The 19,424-nt window shown below is 52.0% G+C and overlaps 1 protein-coding gene across 2 annotated transcripts in view; it reads left to right on the forward strand.

Annotated features, from left to right (window-relative positions):
• Positions 1-19,424, forward strand: part of SHISA6 (shisa family member 6) — a 191,910-nt gene that overhangs the window by 8,692 nt on the left and 163,794 nt on the right. For both annotated transcript variants that reach the window (XM_079323158.1, XM_079323159.1), the window contains exon 3: positions 4,870-5,030. In XM_079323158.1, the coding sequence (XP_079179284.1) occupies positions 4,870-5,030 (161 nt within the window). The remainder of the gene's footprint in view (positions 1-4,869; positions 5,031-19,424) is intronic.

Below are 19,424 nucleotides of genomic sequence, written 5' to 3' on the forward strand. Positions count from 1 at the left end.
AGTATTTTCCCTGCTTTAACTCCATGGGTGATTTCACCTGTTCTTGGACACACACACACACACAGACATGGAATCACAGAATCGTGGAATGAAGTGAAGGGACCTACATGAATCATGCAGCCCAACCCCTGGCCCTGCACAGACAGCCCAACAATCCCACCCTGTGCATCCCTTTGAGCTCTGCCAGGCACCCCCACACTCCTCTTCAGGCATGTGAAAAACCATTCCTGGTGCTCCTCCCCAGAATTCCTGCTCTGAGGGATGGGCTGCTGCTGTTCCTGGCAATGCAGAGCCCAAATTTCTCTTTTGCTGACCTGGGACTGGTGCAGCTCTGGCTCTGCTGAGCCCCTGCACTTCCACAAATAAAGCTCTGCTTTGGCACAGCCTCCCAGGGGGAGCACCAGCAGCAATTCCCTGATGGATCAGCTTGCAGTGCATCCCTGTGATCAATTAATCAATTAACATGGAGATAAAGCCTGGGCACGGTCAGGGTGATGCCAGCAGGCAGCAAGGGGGCATTGCTGATGCCACTTCTGCCCTGCCAACTGCTGTGTGACACAGCCCAGGGGATGCAGCACCTGGGATGTGGGAACACTCAGGACCTGCTGGGAGCACCTGGAATGTGGAACCACCAGCTCTGGGCACACAGAACTCACTGACAACACCTGGGATGTGAAACCCCCAGCACTGGGCAGCCCTGGGTGTGGTCAGCGTTTGGAGCTTCCCGAGGCTCACAGCAGGTGTGGGGCCAGGAGCCAAGCCATGAATAATTCATATTCTCCCTCTGTGAGAGTGGCTGGTGACCAAAATGTTGTCCCTGGGAGAGAGCTGTCCCTTGCAGGTGAGCTGGCTCCAGCTGGATAAATCCATTGCCTGCAATAACTGCTTCTTTCTTCCTGAGTTAGTAACAGAGCATAGGGGAGTCTTTAACCTGGCTCTTTTTTTTTAAAGAACTTGTAGTGAAATCCTGGCTGTGCTGAAGTGATTGGAGTTCTGCCACCAACTCCATCCCCATTCTGCTTTAGCAGCTCCAGCACAGCCAGGCACTGCTCTTTTCACCGTGCTCTGCCAGATCCATTTGGTCATTGTCCTTCCATTCCTCCCCAAATTCTTAGGGACTTGGAACAGGAAATTCTGTTTTCTAGCACCTCATTTTTAAGGTCTGCATGAGAACCATTTTCAGAAGGCAAATCAGTGAAGTTTGACCCTGTACACCCTGGACTGCTGGGAATAGGCAGCTCCTAGTGGGAAATTCAGGGAGCAGTTCAGGTTCTGGGCAGGGTTAGAGGGGCTGGTCCCTCCCAGTCCTGCAGCTTCACCTTCTCCCTGACTACAAAGCCACATTTTGGGATCAAAGTCATTTCCCCTTCCAGCACCAGGCCCCGGTTTGCTGCCCCACTGCTTCCATCCACCCCCTGATTCCTTTGGTTTTACACTAAATCCTTTTGGTTTTTCCCTCTGAAAATGGCCACAGCTCCTTCCTTGCATCGTGGCCCCGGGTTTCTTCCCAAAGTCCCCAGTTTGTGCAGAGTGCCAGGAGAGCCATCCCTGGGGGCAGGAGCTGGCCTGGGCTGTCCAGGCACAGGACACATCTGCAGGTTCCCCTGTACAGGCCAGCCCAGCAGCCTGTCCAGTATCCTGCTGCCCTGGGGCTGCTCTGGCTTCAGGGGGACAAAGCCTGGCGTTGGCACGGGGATGACGTGAGAGAAAGGTGTCACAAATCCTTATCTGAGGGAAAGGTGTCACAAATCCTTATCCTGGCAGGGACAGTGCTGCTCCAGCCAGGGAGGTTTGTGTTCTCAGATAAGAGAGGTGTCGTCACAGGAAGGATTCTGGAGTGTCTCATATCCTTGTGCAGGTGATTAGGATTCTGGTGACATCAGTGGCACTAATTGTACCCAAATGGCTGCACACACACAAGAGACCCAAATATCCCAGTGAGTCTGTTCTCCTGGAGCTTTGCAGTGGGCAGTGAGCCAGCTGGAGCCAGGGGACTGTCACCAACCAAATCCTTCCTCTCTTAGGTGGGACTGACCTCCCACCACCTCAGGGCTTTATGGAAATAAACTGGATCCCACTCAGCACCGTGACTGAACTGGCACAGAACAAACCAGAACAAACCTCTCATGTTTTGTTCTGCTGCATCTGAACAGTCCTTTTTCCCTCTGTTAGCCATGAGGAGGGTGAGGAGTGAGCACTCAGGACACCCAGACTGGGCTGTTTAGGGGATGAGGAGGTGACAGCTCCAGCACTGCTGAGCTCACATTGCTTCAGTCACAGACAAAACAGGCAGGGCTGCTTTGGACACTTCTGCCCCATTTATCTCATGCATGGTCTGACAGGACAGGCATCACTTTTCTGGGATTTCTTCACTATGTCTGGAGTAAAGTCTCCTCCCTTACAGGTGTCTGGCACCCAAAATAATTTCCTCGTTGTGACCATCAACCAATCCAGTGAGTGGCTCTTGTTACCATCCCTCCAGGAAGAAAACCAAAATGGGTTTAAATTCATTCTGTCAGGTACCTCAGCTGTGCAGTTGTTTGTGGCAAGGATCAAAGGCTGAAATGTTGTTCTGGACTCAGGGTTTTATCCTCAGAGAGGGCAGCAGGCTCTGGGTTGGGAATGTCTGGGAGGACTCAAGACTCTCACTTCTCACCAGCTTCAGTTGTTCCAGGGAATGTTCACTTGAATGATCTCAGTTATTTTTTAGGAAAGGGTTGTAAAATCTCCATGCAGGAGGCAAGGAAGGTGATGTCATCAAACCCATTCAGAGAGAAACAATCCCAGGAGAAGGGGGCAGAACGAGGAGAGGCAGCCTGACTGCAGTGCAAGGTGGTCTGAGACTCAATCTGAGCAGAAATCAGGCTGGGAGGGACCTGTGGAGGTTCCTCCTGCTGCTTACACAAAGCCAACCTCAATAGAGGGAATGGTCCAGGGCCTTTTCCAGCTGAATTCCAAGGGTGGAGACCCCTCAGCCCCCCTGTATTCCTGTTCCAGTGTTTTGCTGTCCCACTGTGATTTTTCCTGTCAAACCATTTTGTCTCCTTTGCCAGACAGCTCCATGAACAGCCCTGTTGTGTCCCCTCTGCTGGGGTGTAGGGTCTCTTTTAGCCTCTTCTGCTCAGGCTAAACTCAATTTTGGGTAGAACTGGTTTGTTCTGTCCCATTTCCATACCCCCAGTTTCTCCAGCTCCTGTTGTGTGCCCCATCCCACCCTGCCCTCTCCAAGTCCCTGCCTTGGGACTGCCATTAAAACAAGTGGAATGAAGTGTTTTGGAGTTATCCACCCTGATTTAGTGTTCTCTGAGTGATTGCACTCTCAGAGTGTCTTGGATGAGTGTCCAAAAGGAGCCCAAGCCACTGTGGGCCAGTAAATGATGGTGCTACACCAGCTCCTGACCCAGCACCAGCTCCTCCTTCCCTCAGGAGCAAACAAAAGCAGTCCAGGCCTGGCCCAAGGCTCAGCACCCCTCTCCCATGGCTGCCACCTTCTCCTCTCTCTGGGCCTGGCTCAGCACAGTCTGTGCTCTCCTGTCCTTGCAAACACCAATCCCTTCACCCCACGAGGATCAGTCTGTGTGCACACACTGAAATCCCAACAGGGGTTGGTTATGCCCTCCAGGTCTGCTCTCTCTACCACCAACAAATAATCAAAAAAAGGGTAAAAATATCCTGATTCTGTACAGGCTGGTGCTGAACTAATGTGATCCTCCTCGGAGCCTCTGAGATCCTCCAAGAGTTCCTTCTGTGGAGCACATTAGTATTGCAATCCATTATGCACAGGGACAGGAGTCTGGAGAGGAAATGATTTGGAAAATGGAACAGACCCAGGTCCCAAACTATTTCTCATCTGAAAGCCCAGAAATGTGGCATTTAAGGGATGCCAGTGGATATGAGCAACAGCAGCATCCCTCTTGTTAATGTGCAATGAGGGGATATCTCCTCCTGACACCTTCCCTGAGACCTGAGTCACATGTGTGACTCCACACATGTTCTCTGTGCGGGGAGAAAAGAGCTTTTCAAACTCCACCACCTTTCAAGTGCCACTGTCCCTCACAGCCCACACAAGCCGCCCCTTTCCTGCTTTTCCCAAGGCTCAGGAGAGAACCTGGGGCTGCCCTAGGAAAATCAGAGCACTTCATGCAGTAATTATTTCACTGTGTCCATCATATTCACTGAGGGGGGAAAATCTTGGAGTGTCCAAGGGGAAAACACTGGCTGCAGCTGAACTGGGTTATATTCCTTTTTCCTGGGAATAACAGGGAGAACTCAGCCATTAGAGCAGCCCCTGATGGCACAGAGCTCCAGGTAGGCTCAGAGCTGTGTTGACATCAGCCCCTGGGAGCTGCTTAATCAATTTTTCTGGCTCTCCTTTAAAAAACACTCCCAGCACTGCTGGGGTTTGAGCTTTGTGCAGAAAAAACAGAGAATTCAGGATGTGGAGATCACACTTCTGATATGAGTCAGTTTTAAAGGAGTTTGGCTCAGGCAGGGCAGTTTTGGAATCACTTTTTGGAGGTGCCAGGGCTGGGGGCAGAAGTGGTTCCTGCTGGAGGCAGTGCCAGGAGCAGTTTGTGTGCTCTGGGAAATGATGGAGAGGTACCATAACCCTGGACTGGAGTGGAATAGAGGGAGCAGATGAGATACAAATAATAGCCAGGCAAGCCTGGAAACACTTGCAGCAGACACACAGAAACAGAGCTTTTAACCATATATTTAAATGTTATTATTATTGCTATCATTGCCTTTTCCTCTGCTGATGGTAGAAATCCAGCTACTCCTGGATCCTCAGACCGTGCAAGTACCAATACTGAATTCTAGCCGTGTGAAAATACATTTTTTCCCTTTTTTTTTTTCCTGTCTCCCCAGGGCTCTGGCTGACATCCTAAGGCAGCAGGGACCAATCCCAATTGGACACTGTGAAAGAGAGACTATCTCGGCCATAGATACCTCCCCCAAAGAAAACACCCCAGTCAGGACCTCCTCCAAAAACCACTACACCCCAGTGCGCACCTCCAAGAGCAACCCAGGTGAGTGCTGCTGCCCCAGGAGCCAGAACAGCCTGGCAGCAGGCTGGGAACACAAATGGAAATGGCCCATGGCAGCAGGGAGGGGTGGGGATGGTCCTTCCAGGTTTCTGCTGAGCACACAGTGGTTCTTCTCTCCAGGCATTTTAAAAATTCACGACTGCTGAGGGTGGAGTGCAGGTTGGAGCTGGTGAGGGTGTTGGGCTGTGTGTTTCTCACAAAACACACCTGCTGGGCTCCCTGTTAGCATGGCACTCTCTGGCATGGTGCAAGAAAGAGCAGTTTGTTGAAGGGAGCCAAATAAATAAGACAATTAAATAAGACAGTTTGTGAAAAACAAAATACAGACAGTTCCATTGGCCAGAGAAGGAGACACCTCTTGTCCCAGGCTTCTCACTGATCCAGCAGGTGTTTATCTTTTGTTATAATTCCTTCTCTTATGTTGACAGTAGAGAAAAATCTCTAGCTTGGGAAAAATCCTAGCTGAGCCTGAGAAAGCTAGACTGGAAAAATCCTGTAAGATTCTCCCTGTCTGTAATGGCCACAGTCTGACAGAGCAGCTGAGGAGAGAGGATTCCAAAGGGCTGGGGCTGCCTCGTTCAGGCAGGTGAGCTGCAGGGATGGGACAGTGCAGAAGGTGACCCAGAGGGATCCCAGCAGCTCCAAGAGGTGCTTCAAGAGCACTGAACTAGGAATTAGGGCACCTGTTAGGTTGTTTTCAGCTTCTTTTCATTAAAAAAATTGAATTATTTTTGCCTTGATTTCCCCAGTGGCCCAGGGATTGCAGCCTCTTGGCTACAGACATTGTTGTGATTGATTTCATGCTCCATGGATGGGTAATTGCCATTGTTCAGTGGGGTGTGGCAGGTTCTCCATCACTGCTGGGCTGCATGGGGGACTCTGCTGCACCTAGATGTGCCCTCCTCCCTCACAGGCTGTTCAGCTGCCTGGAAGGTTCTGGTGGCGTTTCCTGCCCAGTGTCACCCAGTTCTGCTTGTGGTTCCTGCTGGGGAAGGTTCTGGAGGAAGCAGTGGGAGCTGTGGGCTCAGCTGGCTCAGCAGGGCTGGTCTGTGGCTGTTTGAAGGGTTTTGGTGCAATGTCCTCAGCCTGTGCAGACAGGTGACAGTGCCCTCTGAAGCCTCCCCTGCTGTTGGGAACAGAACATTTTCCCTGAGAACTGAGGATTCCTTTGCTTTCCGATTTCCAGCCCAAAACCAGGCAGCCCTGTGATCTTGTGTGTAAATTTGGATCTGTGAGATAAAACCTTGGTCTGGAGAACAGCCTTGAGGTGAACTGTGTGGAAGAGGGAGGTGATTCTGCCAATCTGGGGCTTGGAACTGGCTCTAGAGAGGATTTGTGGTTGTGCCCCAGGGTAGAAACACGAGGAATGAGGGATTGTGGCCAGTGACCAGGGACAGCTGTGACATCACCCTTAGGGGGACAAGGGTCCAGAGAATGATTCCTGAGGGCTGGGGGAGCTGAAAAGGGGCTCAGCCTGGAGAAAAGGAGGCTCAGGGGAACTTGTGGCTCTGCACAGCTCCCTGACAGGAGGGGACAGCTGGGGGGGTCGGGCTCTGGAAACAGGGACAGGGACAGCAGGAGAGGGAACAGCCTCAGGCTGGGCCAGGGGAGCTCAGGGTGGGCAGCAGCAGGAATTTCCCCATGGAAAGGGAGGGCAGGAACTGGAAATGTCCAGGGAGGGTTGGAGTGCCCATCCCTGGAGGTGTCCAAGGAATTCCTGGATTGGCACTCAGAGCTCTGGGCTGGGGGCAAGGTGGGGATCAGGCACAGAGTGGATTCAGTAATCTGGGATGCCTTTTCCAGCCTTGATAATCCTGGCATAATTGAAGATAATGATAATAATCTATGGCATGAACACCTTCTGGAGACACTCTGTCTCTTCCCCCTGGCTCCCATTGTTCACTCAGGGCACACAAACACAGAGGAAGGTGCAGAAGGAATTCTTTGCTCACAGGAGGGACCAGCTGGGTGTTGAAATCTGCCTTAGGTGTTGTGTTCAGACACTGGCAAATCTGAGAGGAGAGAGATGGGAATGTTTGGAGGGGAACTGCTGACTGCAGAGTCTCTGCCTGTTGTCTCTGGGGAACTGAGGATTCCAAGAAGTTTTTAAGACTTTCTAGTGCAGAAGTGAGACACAGAAGGATGCCAGGAGCAGAGCACAGAGTGGTGACCAAATCACCACATGGCAGAGGGACAGCACCCAGCCAGGAGCTGCTGGTCCTTGCTGAGCACTGGGACAAGATATCAAAGCCAAGAGGAAAGAAAGGAAAGGCAGGATGTGAACAGCACCCAGCCTCTGCTTGGGTTTGTGCCTGGAAAGGCTGACCTGGAACAGAGACTGAGGGAATATAATTGGTATTTATTGAGAAGATTCACCTTGGGCAGTGCAACAACCTGGGCTGCACCCAAATCAAATCCCAGATGGATCCTGGTCAGGAGTCTTTGCACTTTTATAAATTTTGGTTTGTCTACACATTGGGGTCAATTATCCAACCACAGCCCCAGGCTATGAAATCTCACTGGCTTGCCCCCTTCCCTTTGACATTATTTATGTTTTTTGGGTACCAGTTGTCCTTGATTCTCCAGCTGGGAAGGGATTGCTTTGTCACCACCCTGTGAAGAGAATTTACTAACACCTAATATGAAGTTTCAGAGTTACACACCAAGCAGCAGAGACTCTGAAAAAGATAAAAGCTAAACCTCCAGGCATCATTTCCCTGCTGCCTTGGGTGATGTTTGCCCAGGCTGTGTGAGGAGGAAAGGCCATCAGAGTCCTGCTGGAACAGGCAGGAGTGCAGTAAAAGAAAACACCCCCAAAGGCAGAAGGGAGGGCAGTCCCAGCACAGCCTCCCTCCCTGGCAGCTGCAGGCACTGCTCCTGGGGCAGCCAGATAGAATGAGCCCTCTGCAGCCCTGCCAGGGCTGGGGAGGCAGAACTCACCCAAAAGAACTTGTTCCTGGCTCAGCTGTGGCCACCATCACCTCATAGATCAGGGCAGACAGAAAGCTGATCACTTAAAGGGATCATAAAACAGCTTTACAGTGATGCTTGCTTGTAATGTTTTCTTGTAATGTTTTATGGTCAGAGCAGAGCAGTGCTCTGTGGTGTCTGTGCTCAGTTGCTGAGCTAAACTTCAGATTATTGTTGGGAAAAGTATGTGTTGTTGTAAATGGAATATAACTGGTCAGCCTTGGTGTGGAGTAGAAAATCACCAGTGCTTGTTTTTTGGGGAGAAAGAGAAGAAAAGGGAAAAAAAAAAAAAAAAAAAAAAAGGAAATAGGGACAGCTGGAGGAAAAAGAGGTGGTAATATGGAATAGTAGGATCCAGGCAAGGCAGTGCTCACTGGTGCTGCAAATTGGCTCAAGGAGCCCACAGCTGCAGGGTTTGTTTTTGGAAAGCAGCAGGTCTGGGGGCTGTGGCTTGTCTGAGGAGCCAGAGGAGGAGAGGTTAAGCAGCCAGAAAGGATTGTCCTCACTGCACAGCAGCTGATTGAGTTTTGTGTTTGTTTGACTTGGAACTTTTGTTTCCAAACTTATAATTGGAAGGGTGCCCCTAAGTCTTGCTAAATAAACCTTGGCTTCATTTTTCCATTAGGCTGGCTTGGTGTCAGTGAGCAGGATGATTGTGGGTGACAGTGACAAATGGAGGGGGGCTGTGCCTGAGGCTGCAGAGCCCCAGCAGAGCAGCCTGAGCAGGATCTGCCCAGGGCAGGGTGGGGAGGAGCCCATCTCCCACTGCCAGCTGCTGCTCCAGATGAATTCCAGACTGGTTTGGGTTGGGAGGGATCTTACAAACCTCCAGTGCCACCCCTGCCGTGGCAGGGACACCTCCCACTGTCCCCAGCCCCAGTGTCCAGCCTGGGCACTGCCAGGGATCCAGGGACAGCCACAGCTGCTCTGGGGGCATCACCATCCTCACAAGGAGGAATTATTTCCTTAAATATCTGATCTAGATCTACCTTCTTTCAGCTCAAGACCATTACCTCTTGTCCTGTCCCTCCATCCTTTGTAAAGTCTCTCTCCATCTTCTCCACAATCAGGTCACCCCAAAGCTTCTCCTCTCCAGGCTGAGCACCCTCAGCTCTCCCAGCCTGAGAATATTTTGGAAGGCCTTTCAAAATGCTTGAAATATTTCTGGGCTTCAAAGGATATTTGAAAGCCTTTTGGAACTCAGATGCAAACTCAGAATGTGGCAAAGCAAAGCTCTGAAAGCTGCACAGAGCTGGGCCCATGGAGCTCTCTGAGTGCCCTGGGAGCAGAGGGGTGCCAGGGTCATCTCATGGCTCTTCTCCAAGCCAAGGACAAACCACAGATCACCCCAAGGAAGGCTTTGAAACATCTGGATGATGTAAATCACTGTTCTGGGTTTACTAAATCCTTATGGATCAGGTGGACTCAAATCCTGCCCCACAGCTGGTAGAAATCTCTGATCCTGCAGCACAGGATGTGTCTGATGTTTTCCTTTGTCCTCAGCCTCCTCCTGGCTCTTCCACACTGACTCTTCTCTTTCTATACAGCTCTCTTGGTATCTACCCCAGCCTGGGAGAAAAGGGATATTCAGGAGCATTTGGGAAGCCAAATCTCTTCAGGACAGGGATGTCCCTGTCACCCTTGTGAAATGCTTTCAGCATTGAAGGGTCCTCAGATGTCCCCTACTCCAACATGAGGCAAGGAGGAAAATCTGTGCCTGGAATGCTGGTATCTCTGAGCAGGAGGCTGGGAGAGCAATGACAAGACCTTTTTGCAGGAGGAAAGACTCTGGCCTAGATTTATATTCTGTTGGGCTCTTCATTCTCACTTGTCTCTCCAAGGGGATGCAGGTCTGGATCCAGCTCCAGAGGCTGACCACAGGGAGACTTTTCCCAGGGTTAAAATCTTCTCTCTTCACCTGTGCTGGGGACAGCAGGAGCTGCAGGTGTGGAGAAGAGCTCATTGCCAGGATCACCACTTGGAATGCAGCAAACAACACAGGCTGGTGCTCTGATTAGCCTGATCTATCTGGGGAAGGCTTTTAATAAGCTGTTGGAGTCAGGGTGTTCCAGAGATGGATGCATTCAAAGTGCTGCTTTCAGCAGAGCCTCGCACCCAGAGGCACATTCTGAGCTCCTTCTGAATGAGAACAAATGCAGGAGAGGCCTTTCATCTTCGTGGAAATTGTGGCAAACATCTCCAGCCAAACCCAGAGGGTGGGGAGCACTTCTACCCTGAGCACCACGTGGGGAAGGGGCTCTGCCCCTGGCCCTGCTCCCGTGGGCTCAGCAGGGCTGTGGTCCTTTCCTAAATCCCAGGGGGATCCAGATTCATTCCAGGTTATCAATTCTTTTTCTAAAGCCCAGGGGGATCCAGATTCATTCCAGGTTATCAATGCCTTCCCTAAATCCCAGAGGGATCCAGATTTATTCCAGGTTATCAATGCCTTCCCCTAAAATCCTAGGGGATCCAGATTCATTCCAGGTTGTCAATGCCTTCCCTAAATCCCAGGGGATCCAAGTTCCCTCTGGTTTATCAATGCCTTTCCTAAAGCCCAGGGGATCCAGATTCATTCCAGGTTATCAATGCTTTTTCTAAAGCCCAGGGGATCCAGGTTCCCTCCAGGTTATCAATGCCTTCACTACATCCATCCTTTCTCCTTTCCCCTCCTCCCTTCCCCCAAATCAGCTGAGCTCTGTTTCAAACTCTTCCTTTCTTCATTCACGGAATTAGCGAGCTTCTCCCCCAAATCCCCAGCAACTCTTTGAATTAATTTGCCGAGGATCAGTGCAGGGATGTGTGTGGAAGGCGTTCCAGTCCCTGCTGTTCGCAGTTTGTGTTGTCATTTACAGCTGTTCAGGGGAATACAAAGCAGGTGTAAAACGATCCCCCGGTCGTTTTCCAGCCCCTGCACTGTGTTGTGAGAAACTACTTAAGGTGCAGGTGGGTGAAGAATTAGGGAAACCACCTGGAAAGCACCCAGAGTGTTCTAGGAACGGGGTTTTTCTATTCTCTGTACTCCTCTTGCTATTCCCTGACATTTGAGAAGAAAGGAACAGGATCAACTTGAGGATTTGTAGGAGCTGAGGCAAGTCAGAGCCACTCCATCTGCTTTTGCTGCCAGCACATCCCATGGCATGGAAAGCCCCAATGCCTTCCCTCCCAGAAAAATCCCAAAGGGATCCCAAAGCATTTTTTGAGCCACCCGAAAATGTCAGAGTTTCTTTCTCAGAACATTTCAAGGGGAAGAGTTACTCAGTGTCCTGGCACTTGAAATAGCATTGCCAAGGGGAGGATGGGTCCAGCAGGGTGGGGAGAGCTGGATGCTGCTGGGATGGGGGAGCTGAGAGTACACACACTGCTCTGTCCTGTGGGGTGCAGGATTTAGGATACTCACCCTGGACACCAGCTGCTCTGTTCTGTGGGGTGCAGGATTTAGGATCCTCCCCTTGCACACCAGCTGCTCTGTCCTGTGGGGTGCAGGATTTAGGATCCTCCCCTTGCACACCAGCTGCTCTGTCCTGTAGGGTGCAGGATTTAGGATCCTCACCTTGCACACCAGCTGCTCTGTCCTGTGGGGTGCAGGATTTAGGATACTCATTTCCACCATGGCTGGACAGAGATGCTCCTCCTGCATCTCCCCATGGGCTCCTTCAATCCTGTGTCCTCAGCCAGGCTGAGATTGGAAAGCAGCTTCCAGTGCTCACTGGAAAGTTGGAAGTGTTGCCCCAGTCAGCTCTAGAACCCAGAGGAGCACAGGAGAAGGGATTGGAAAGGCAGGAGAAAGAGCTGGAATGCAAACTGCTTAATTGCCCTGGTTCCAAATGGATCTGTTTAACTGCTAAAAATATTCCTTTGTTTATCTTTTCTTAACCTTGCTGCTTTGGACATCCAGGCTCCCCCTTGCACAGCTGCCAGTGTTCAGTTGTGGGAGGTTTGGCTGCCCAGGAGCCCATCCTGTGGTCCCAGAGCCTCCTTCCCTGCTGCCTCTGGATATTGGTTTGTTCTGCTCTCCTGAGCCTTTTACTGAGCTGGAAAGTTTTAGGGTAATCTGTGTAAAAGAACCTCTGGGGAAACTCTGCCCCACTAACAAGGCACAGGAGACAATAAAATATCCCCAGTGCCAATTTATTTGCCAGTGAACTTTCTGGGGGCTGAAAAGCAGCAGCATTTGCAGTAATTTCTTGTGTCTCATTCCCAAATATCCCTCGTGACTGATGTCAGGGGTTTGTGTGTTAAAGCAGCTAACAAGTGACAAATCTGAGAAAAAGATTGACAAAAGCAATCAGGAAGTCTGGCTGTTGTGAGGAAACAAAGGAGGAGGTGGAGGGTGTAAGTGTGTGCACACAGAGGGGATAATGACACTCGAAGCTGCAGCACAGCAGCAGCATCCAGAGTCACAGGACAAACCCCAGGTGCTGCTGCAAGAGTTTTGGTGGAATTTAGCATTCCTTGGGCAGAGAGCAGGCCCAGAGCCACAGGGCCAGTGTGGTGCTTATCAGCCAGGTGGGATCTGCAAACTGGGGGTTACTATGGCAACTGCTTCATTTTAAATTATTTTTTAAATCCACTCTAATGGAAGTAGTGAGCAGGAGGGAGGGCTAAACCCATAGATTTACTCTGAAACAAAAGCTCCCTGTGCAACTTGGCCTGCTGAGAGCTCCACACCAAAACACTGGGACAGTGTGGGAGTGCACTGGAGCAGGATTTTCTGGCACAGTGCTCCAGTGGAGAAGAAGCATTGATGTGGAAAAGTCAGGGAGTCCTGTGCAGGCTGTATCCAACACGTTGGAGGGGCTCTGGGGATGCTCTGAGTGATGCTGAAATTGCTCCAGAGCAGCTCCCAGGCCTCCCCTGCACTCCACTGGGAGCACCAGGCTGATTCGCAGAGCCAGGTGCTGGCACCACAGCATGGCCTGGGCTGGAAGGGACCTTAAATCCCACCCAGTGCCACCCCTGCCATGGCAGGGACACCTTCCACTGTCCCAGCTGCTCCAGCCCCAGTGTCCAGCCTGGCCTTGGGCACTGCCAGGGATCCAGGGGCAGCCACAGCTGCTCTGGGCACCCTGTGCCAGGGCCTGCCCACCCTGCCATGGAGGAATTTCATCCTGATCTTCAATCTCAATCTCTCCTCTTTCAGTTTAAAACCATTTCCCTTCATCCCACACTTCCTGGGATTTGTGACAGCTGCTGGGTATAGGAGCAAATCATGGGGCTGATGGGATAATGGGATCCTGGGAAGTGGGGTGGATGGATGGATGGATGGATGGATGGATGGATGGATGGATGGATGGATGGATGGATGGATGGATGGATGGGGATGAATGGATGGATGATGGATGGATGGATGGATGGATGGATGGATGGATGGATGGATGGATGGATGGATGGATGATGGATGGATGGATGGATGGATGGATGGATGGATGGATGGATGGATGGATGGATGGATGATGGATGGATGATAGATGATGGATGATGGATGGATGATGGATGGATGGATGATGGATGGATGGATGGATGGATGGATGATGGATGATGGATGATGGATGGATGATGGATGGATGGATGGATGGATGGATGGATGGATGGGTGGATGGATGATGGATGGATGGATGGATGATGGATGGATGGATGATGGATGGATGGATGATAGATGATGGATGGATGATGGATGGATGATGAATGGATGGATGGATGATGGATGGATGACGGATGATGGATGGATGGATGGATGGATGGATGGATGGATGGATGGATGGATGGATGGATGATGGATGGATGATGGATGGATGGATGGATGGAATGATAGTTGGATGATGGATGGATGGATGGATGGATGGATGGGTGGATGGATGATGGATGGATGGATGGATGATGGATGATGGATGGATGGATGATGGATGGATGGATGGATGGATGGATGGATGGATGGATGGATGGATGGATGGATGGATGGAATGATAGTTGGATGATGGATGGATGGATGGATGGATGGATGGATGGATGGATGGATGATGGATGGATGATGGATGGATGATGGATCCATAGATGGATGGGTGGATGGATGATGGATGATGGGTGGATGGATGGATGATGGATGGATGGATGGATGGATGGATGGATGGATGGATGGATGGATGGATGCAGGAGTCACAGAGCAGGGCCAAGGAGCTGTGGGATGGAGCTCAGGAGGATGGAGGCTCTGTGTGTGTTGGAGGTCCAGCCTGGCATATCAGGCTGATTTCCCAGTCCCTGGATCTGTGCAGTGGGATGGGAATGGCAGTGAGGTGCTGTTCTCAAAGCACACAGAGGCAGGAATGGGGACAGTTTTGGACCATGACTCCTAAAGGGGGGAAGGTCAGGTCATGCCTTTGTTCTGACACACTTCTCAAGCTGCAGTTTCCCAGAGCAGAACAATGTCCCTTGTGCTGATGGGACAGAGGGCTCCATCTCCTCCTCCTCACACCCCTGCTCTGGCCACTCCTCTCCTGACTCCAGAGCTCTCCCATTCCTCCATCATGTGCTTTAGCTCATTGTCCAGAAGGTGCAGTGATGAAGTGTAGGGGTGAGAAGGATGCCCTGTTCAGATTGGTACCACAGACCTGAGTCCCTCAGACCTAAGTTGAGGTTTTTGAGGTTTTCTGTGAGAAATCTCACAGGGGAGCCTGTGTTTAGATGCTCTGGGAACATGGTGTCCAACTGGGACCGACTCTCATCATCTTCAAGGCTCCAGGCACTGTGAGATGTGGGCTGTGGCTCAGGCCAGCAGGTTTGAGATTTTCCAGGACACACATTTGACTCCATGGTGGGAATTTACAGTCCAAACTCCTCTATCTGCAGTTAAGGTACTTTAGTTAAAGCTGTACAGAGTTTCCTCAGGGGCCAAACCCAAGCAAGTCTAACCAGCTGTGCTATTCTGTAGCTGTGGACAGGCAAAATCATTTCTGTAGCAGGTTTGAGTCTCCCTGCTTGCCTCTCTGTGTCTTACCAGATCAATTATTGTTTGTTACCTCCATTAGATCTTCAGGAGAAAGGCAGAAGCACAATCTTTTTCTTCCATTAATCAGAGCAGTTTACAGAAAACATCAATTTAAAATGTTAAGGCCAATTTGCAACTGGTATTGACAACAATTAAATTGGCCTCCAGAAAGTTGCTTTTTGACACTGTGAAGAATGAAATCTTTATAAGCACATTCTGTGTGTTGAGCCTCTCCTGGTTCCTGATTGCTGATCCTATCACACTCCATGGAAGTGTAAACAGAGGTGAGGAGCTGCAAGCAAAGCTCCATTAAGAGTGTGCCAGAATCAGTAAACTTCTCCCCCCCTCTTGCTGGACCCCTGCCCAGATATTGCAACTCAATCTATTCTCTGTTTCCATCACTATCAGCTTCCTTTAATTCCCAGCTGTTTGGTTTTTTTACTTTAAACTGCACAAAAATGAACTGGAACAAAGGTTCTCTGCTTTTTTTGGCATGGTGACCTGTGAAGCCCAGAGGTGGCCACTGGCCACAGCCCTCAGGAGAGAGTGGCCACGGGCTCTGAGGCTCCAGGTGACCCTTGCTGTGGAGAAGCAGCTCAGGGGTGGCAGTGCAGGTGCTGCAGAAGGGACCTGGTTCAATTCCCCTGGGGGTGTGACACACCTGACTCAGGTGTGGAGCTCACACACCTTGCCCAGGGGCAGTGGGAATGTTTGCCAGCACAAGGCACTGCTGAGGCTCTGAAATCCTGACTGAGGAGCTCCTGGTTCAGCACCCACATCCCAAAAGGCTCAGCCAGGGCCTCTCCCTGCCTTGGCTCAGGCAAGAACTGAGTTTGAGATTCTGTCTTCCCCTCTCCTGCAGCAAGCTCCTCTACCTGAGGCAGCTTCTCCAGGGCATTCCCTCCTTCTGGAACATGCTGAGGATATTTTCCAGAGGCTTTCAGAGGAGGTTTTCTCTAAGCTGACACACAGCAGGAAGGTTTGGCTCATGCTGAGGACAATTTTATCGTTGTCTGCAAACAACTTTTATCCTCGGCTCTGTTTCCTTCTGGCCCTTCAGCAACATTGGGAATTGAGTGGTTCTTGCCTCACTTCCCCTTTCCTGAAGCTTTGATAGCCTCAGACCTATGGCTATGGGCACCTGAAAGGCTCCCCCAGGATTATTTATATGATCAGCCCTAAGAAGGAATGATGCCCTCCTCCAGAAAAGGACACATCCAAATGCTTGTGCTGTTTGATTTAAAATATTTGAGGAAGAAGGGAAAGGGAGTACATCTGTCACAATCTCACTTACAATCAGCAAAGTTAATGGAAAGATTCCTTCTGACTCTCCTGGGCTTTGGACAAGGCTGTGTGCTGCAACATTAGCAAATAATGAAGTTCACATCTCATCAAATCCTCCTCAGGAAAATAATTCTAAAATATGTGGCTGGCCTTTTGCAGCTCTCTCTCCAAATCTGTCCCTGGTTTGTCAGCTGTGCCAACACTTTTATCTCTGGTGTTAAATCACTTCTGTGGATAAGAGCTGCTCTCTAAAAGAGCCCCCACAGATGTTCCATCACTGCCAGTCCCAAGAGCTGCCCCAGGGCTCAGAGAGGCCCCCCCAAAGCACTGAGGTAAATATTAAATATCCAGTACATGGCTTTCTACCCAGTGTCTGCCAACTGCAGGAATGCACAGAACCAGAGAATCTCCTGAGCTGGATCCACAGGGATCAGGAGTGCAGCCCCATCCCTGCTCAGACCCCCCAAAATCCCACCCTGAGCATCCTGGCAGCGCTGTCCAACCTCTCCTGCCCATTCCCTGGGGAGCCTGGGCAGTGCCAGCACCCTCTGGGGAAGAACTTTTCCCTGAAATCCATCCCAAACCTCCCCTGGCTCCTGTCCCTGTCCCAGAGCAGAGCCTGGAGCTGCCCTGGGGAGGAGCTGCAGCCCTGGGGAGCTCTGCCCTCTCTGCATCCCGCCCCAGCAGCACAGTTAGGGGTGTCCTCTTCTCTCTGAGGCTGCTCTCCGTGTGTTTCTGCTCCTTGGTGACCCCCTGAGAGGTACAGGAGTGGCCCTGGAGGACTCCAGGTGTGGCACAGCTGCAGTGCTGTCCCTAGCTTGTGTCCTCAGCCCCTGAGCTGGGCAGAGGCAGCACTGGGAGGGGAAGGGTGACTGCACTCAGCTCTCCATGTGCCTGACAGGATTCTGGGTGGGTTTATCCATCCAGGGTTCAGGTGGGTTCAGTGTGGGGTCTGACCCGTGCTGGTGGAAGGGAATGGAGAGCTGCAGGGGGGTTGGATGAGCTGGGCTGGGGCAGGGGCTGGGGCTGGATCATTCCCAGCTCCAGGCTGTAAGATCTGGGCTGGCACTAAAGCACAGAAGCTCTGTGTGCCCATGGCTGGGACAAGGCATGGGCAGCCCTGCCAGGGACCAGTGTGGTGATCTGAGCAGTGAGAACTGAAGGAAACATCAGGAGCCTCCTCCTTTCAAGCTGTGCAGTTCAGCCAGAAGGACAAAGGTTCTGGTTCCTTCTTTGCAGGAGAACTCAAAGATCTTGAGATGTTTGGTCCTGTCATATGTGAATCATTAAGGAAAAGCCCTCCAAGGTCAGCAATCCCACCTCCTCACCAGTCCCACCTCCCCTGAGCTGTTTGCTGCCTGGGGTGCTCAGACAGGCTCTGGCAGTTTGGGGAGTGCTGAGCTCTTCCCACGAGTACCAATCCTGCTCCTTGAGCTGCTGCTCTCCCCCGTGGGCTGTGGTGCTGCTCCCACAGATCCTGGAGTGCCCAGCTCACCCTGCAGGAACTGACAGCCCTGGTGCCTCCCTGGGGATTTGCTGTACTGGCACTGACGTGCTCCCAGCCCTGTGTTCAGTGGCAGTGACACCTGTGAACATCACTCTAACATCATTGCCAGAGTGATACTTGGTGCAGCTGATGAAATATTTACCTTGGAGCAGCTGTCAGGCCATTAATGTTTCACTGGCTGCTGCCAGCACGCTCCTGAATTGTTCATGAGGTTTAATTGCACTGCCCCCTTCAATCAGGGGCACTTGCAATTAGCAGCAACTCCCGCGCCCTGCTCCTGAGGGCACCCTGGGCACTGGGCACAGCACTGAGCTGCACCAGCCCTCCCAGGTGCCCCATGCCACCCCTGGGTGTGCAGTGCTGCTGTGTGACAGCCCAGGGCACAGGGCACTGCAGAGTTGCTGTGCCATGCTCACACCCTGGGACTCTGCTCCCAGTTTGGGGACAGCAGCAGCGCTCACAGGGTGACTCCTTTCACCCTGGCACCCCTGTGGGTGCCTCACTGGGGGATGCTGGCTCAGCCTGGGGTGGGCAGAGGCACAGGACAAAGCCCAGATGTTCTCTGGGAGATGTGAATCCTGTGGCTGTGAGTGCCCCAGGACAAAGCACCTCTGCACTGCCCTGGAGCTCAGCCCTGCCCCTGCAGTCTCAGCACATGCTCAGGGAGCAACTCCTGCTCCTAAGGCACCTAGCTCTCCTTGACCTATTTGCTCATTACCTCTACAAATGTGATTTTGATTAAGGAATTTTCCTGAGTAATTACTTTGGCATTAGCAATCCAGCCAAACAGAAAATAGTCCAAAAAGCAAAGTGGCCTGGTGGCTGCCCTGAAGGCTCTGTGCTGGTAGCAAGGGAGGGGAGCAAAACCAGCCCTGGAGGGCAGATGGACACAGCTGAGTGCAGGGAGGGTCAGTGTGGGGACAGCTGGACACAGCTGAGTGCAGTGAGGGTCAGTGTGGGGGCAGCTGGACACAGCTGTGGGCAGTGAGGGTCAGTGTGGGGGCAGCTGGACACAGCTGTGGGCAGTGAGGGTCAGTGTGGGGACAGCTGGGCACAGCTGAGTGCAGGGAGGGTCAGTGTGGGGCAGCTGGACACAGCTGAGTGCAGGGAGGGTCAGTGTGAGAGCAGCTGGACACAGCTGAGTGCAGGGAGGGTCAGTGTGTGGCAGCTGGACACAGCTGAGTGCAGTGAGGGTCAGTGTGGGGGCAGATGGACACAGCTGTGTGCAGTGAGGGTCAGTGTGGGGGCAGATGGACACAGCTGAGTGCAGTGAGGGTCAGTGTGGGGCAGCTGGACACAGCTGAGTGCAGTGAGGGTCAGTGTGGGGGCAGCTGGACACAGCTGTGTGCAGGGAGGGTCAGTGTGGGGCAGCTGGACACAGCTGTGTGCAGGGAGGGTCAGTGTGGGGCAGCTGGACACAGCTGAGTGCAGGGAGCTGCTCAGGGCTGGCAGTGGCACCTCCCAGCCTGGCTGACAAGGGCCAGGCTCAGGGCTGTCACTTCCCTGCCAGGACACCCAGTTAGCCTGGAATTCCAGTTAGGAAGGAATCCTTCCCTGGCAGGGTGGGCAGGTCCTGGCACAGGTGCCCAGAGCAGCTGTGGCTGCCCCTGAATCCCTGGCAGTGCCCAAGGCC

Source organism: Erithacus rubecula (assembly GCF_903797595.1).
Source record: "Erithacus rubecula genome assembly, chromosome: 20".
Classification (NCBI taxonomy): Eukaryota; Metazoa; Chordata; class Aves; order Passeriformes; family Muscicapidae; genus Erithacus; species Erithacus rubecula.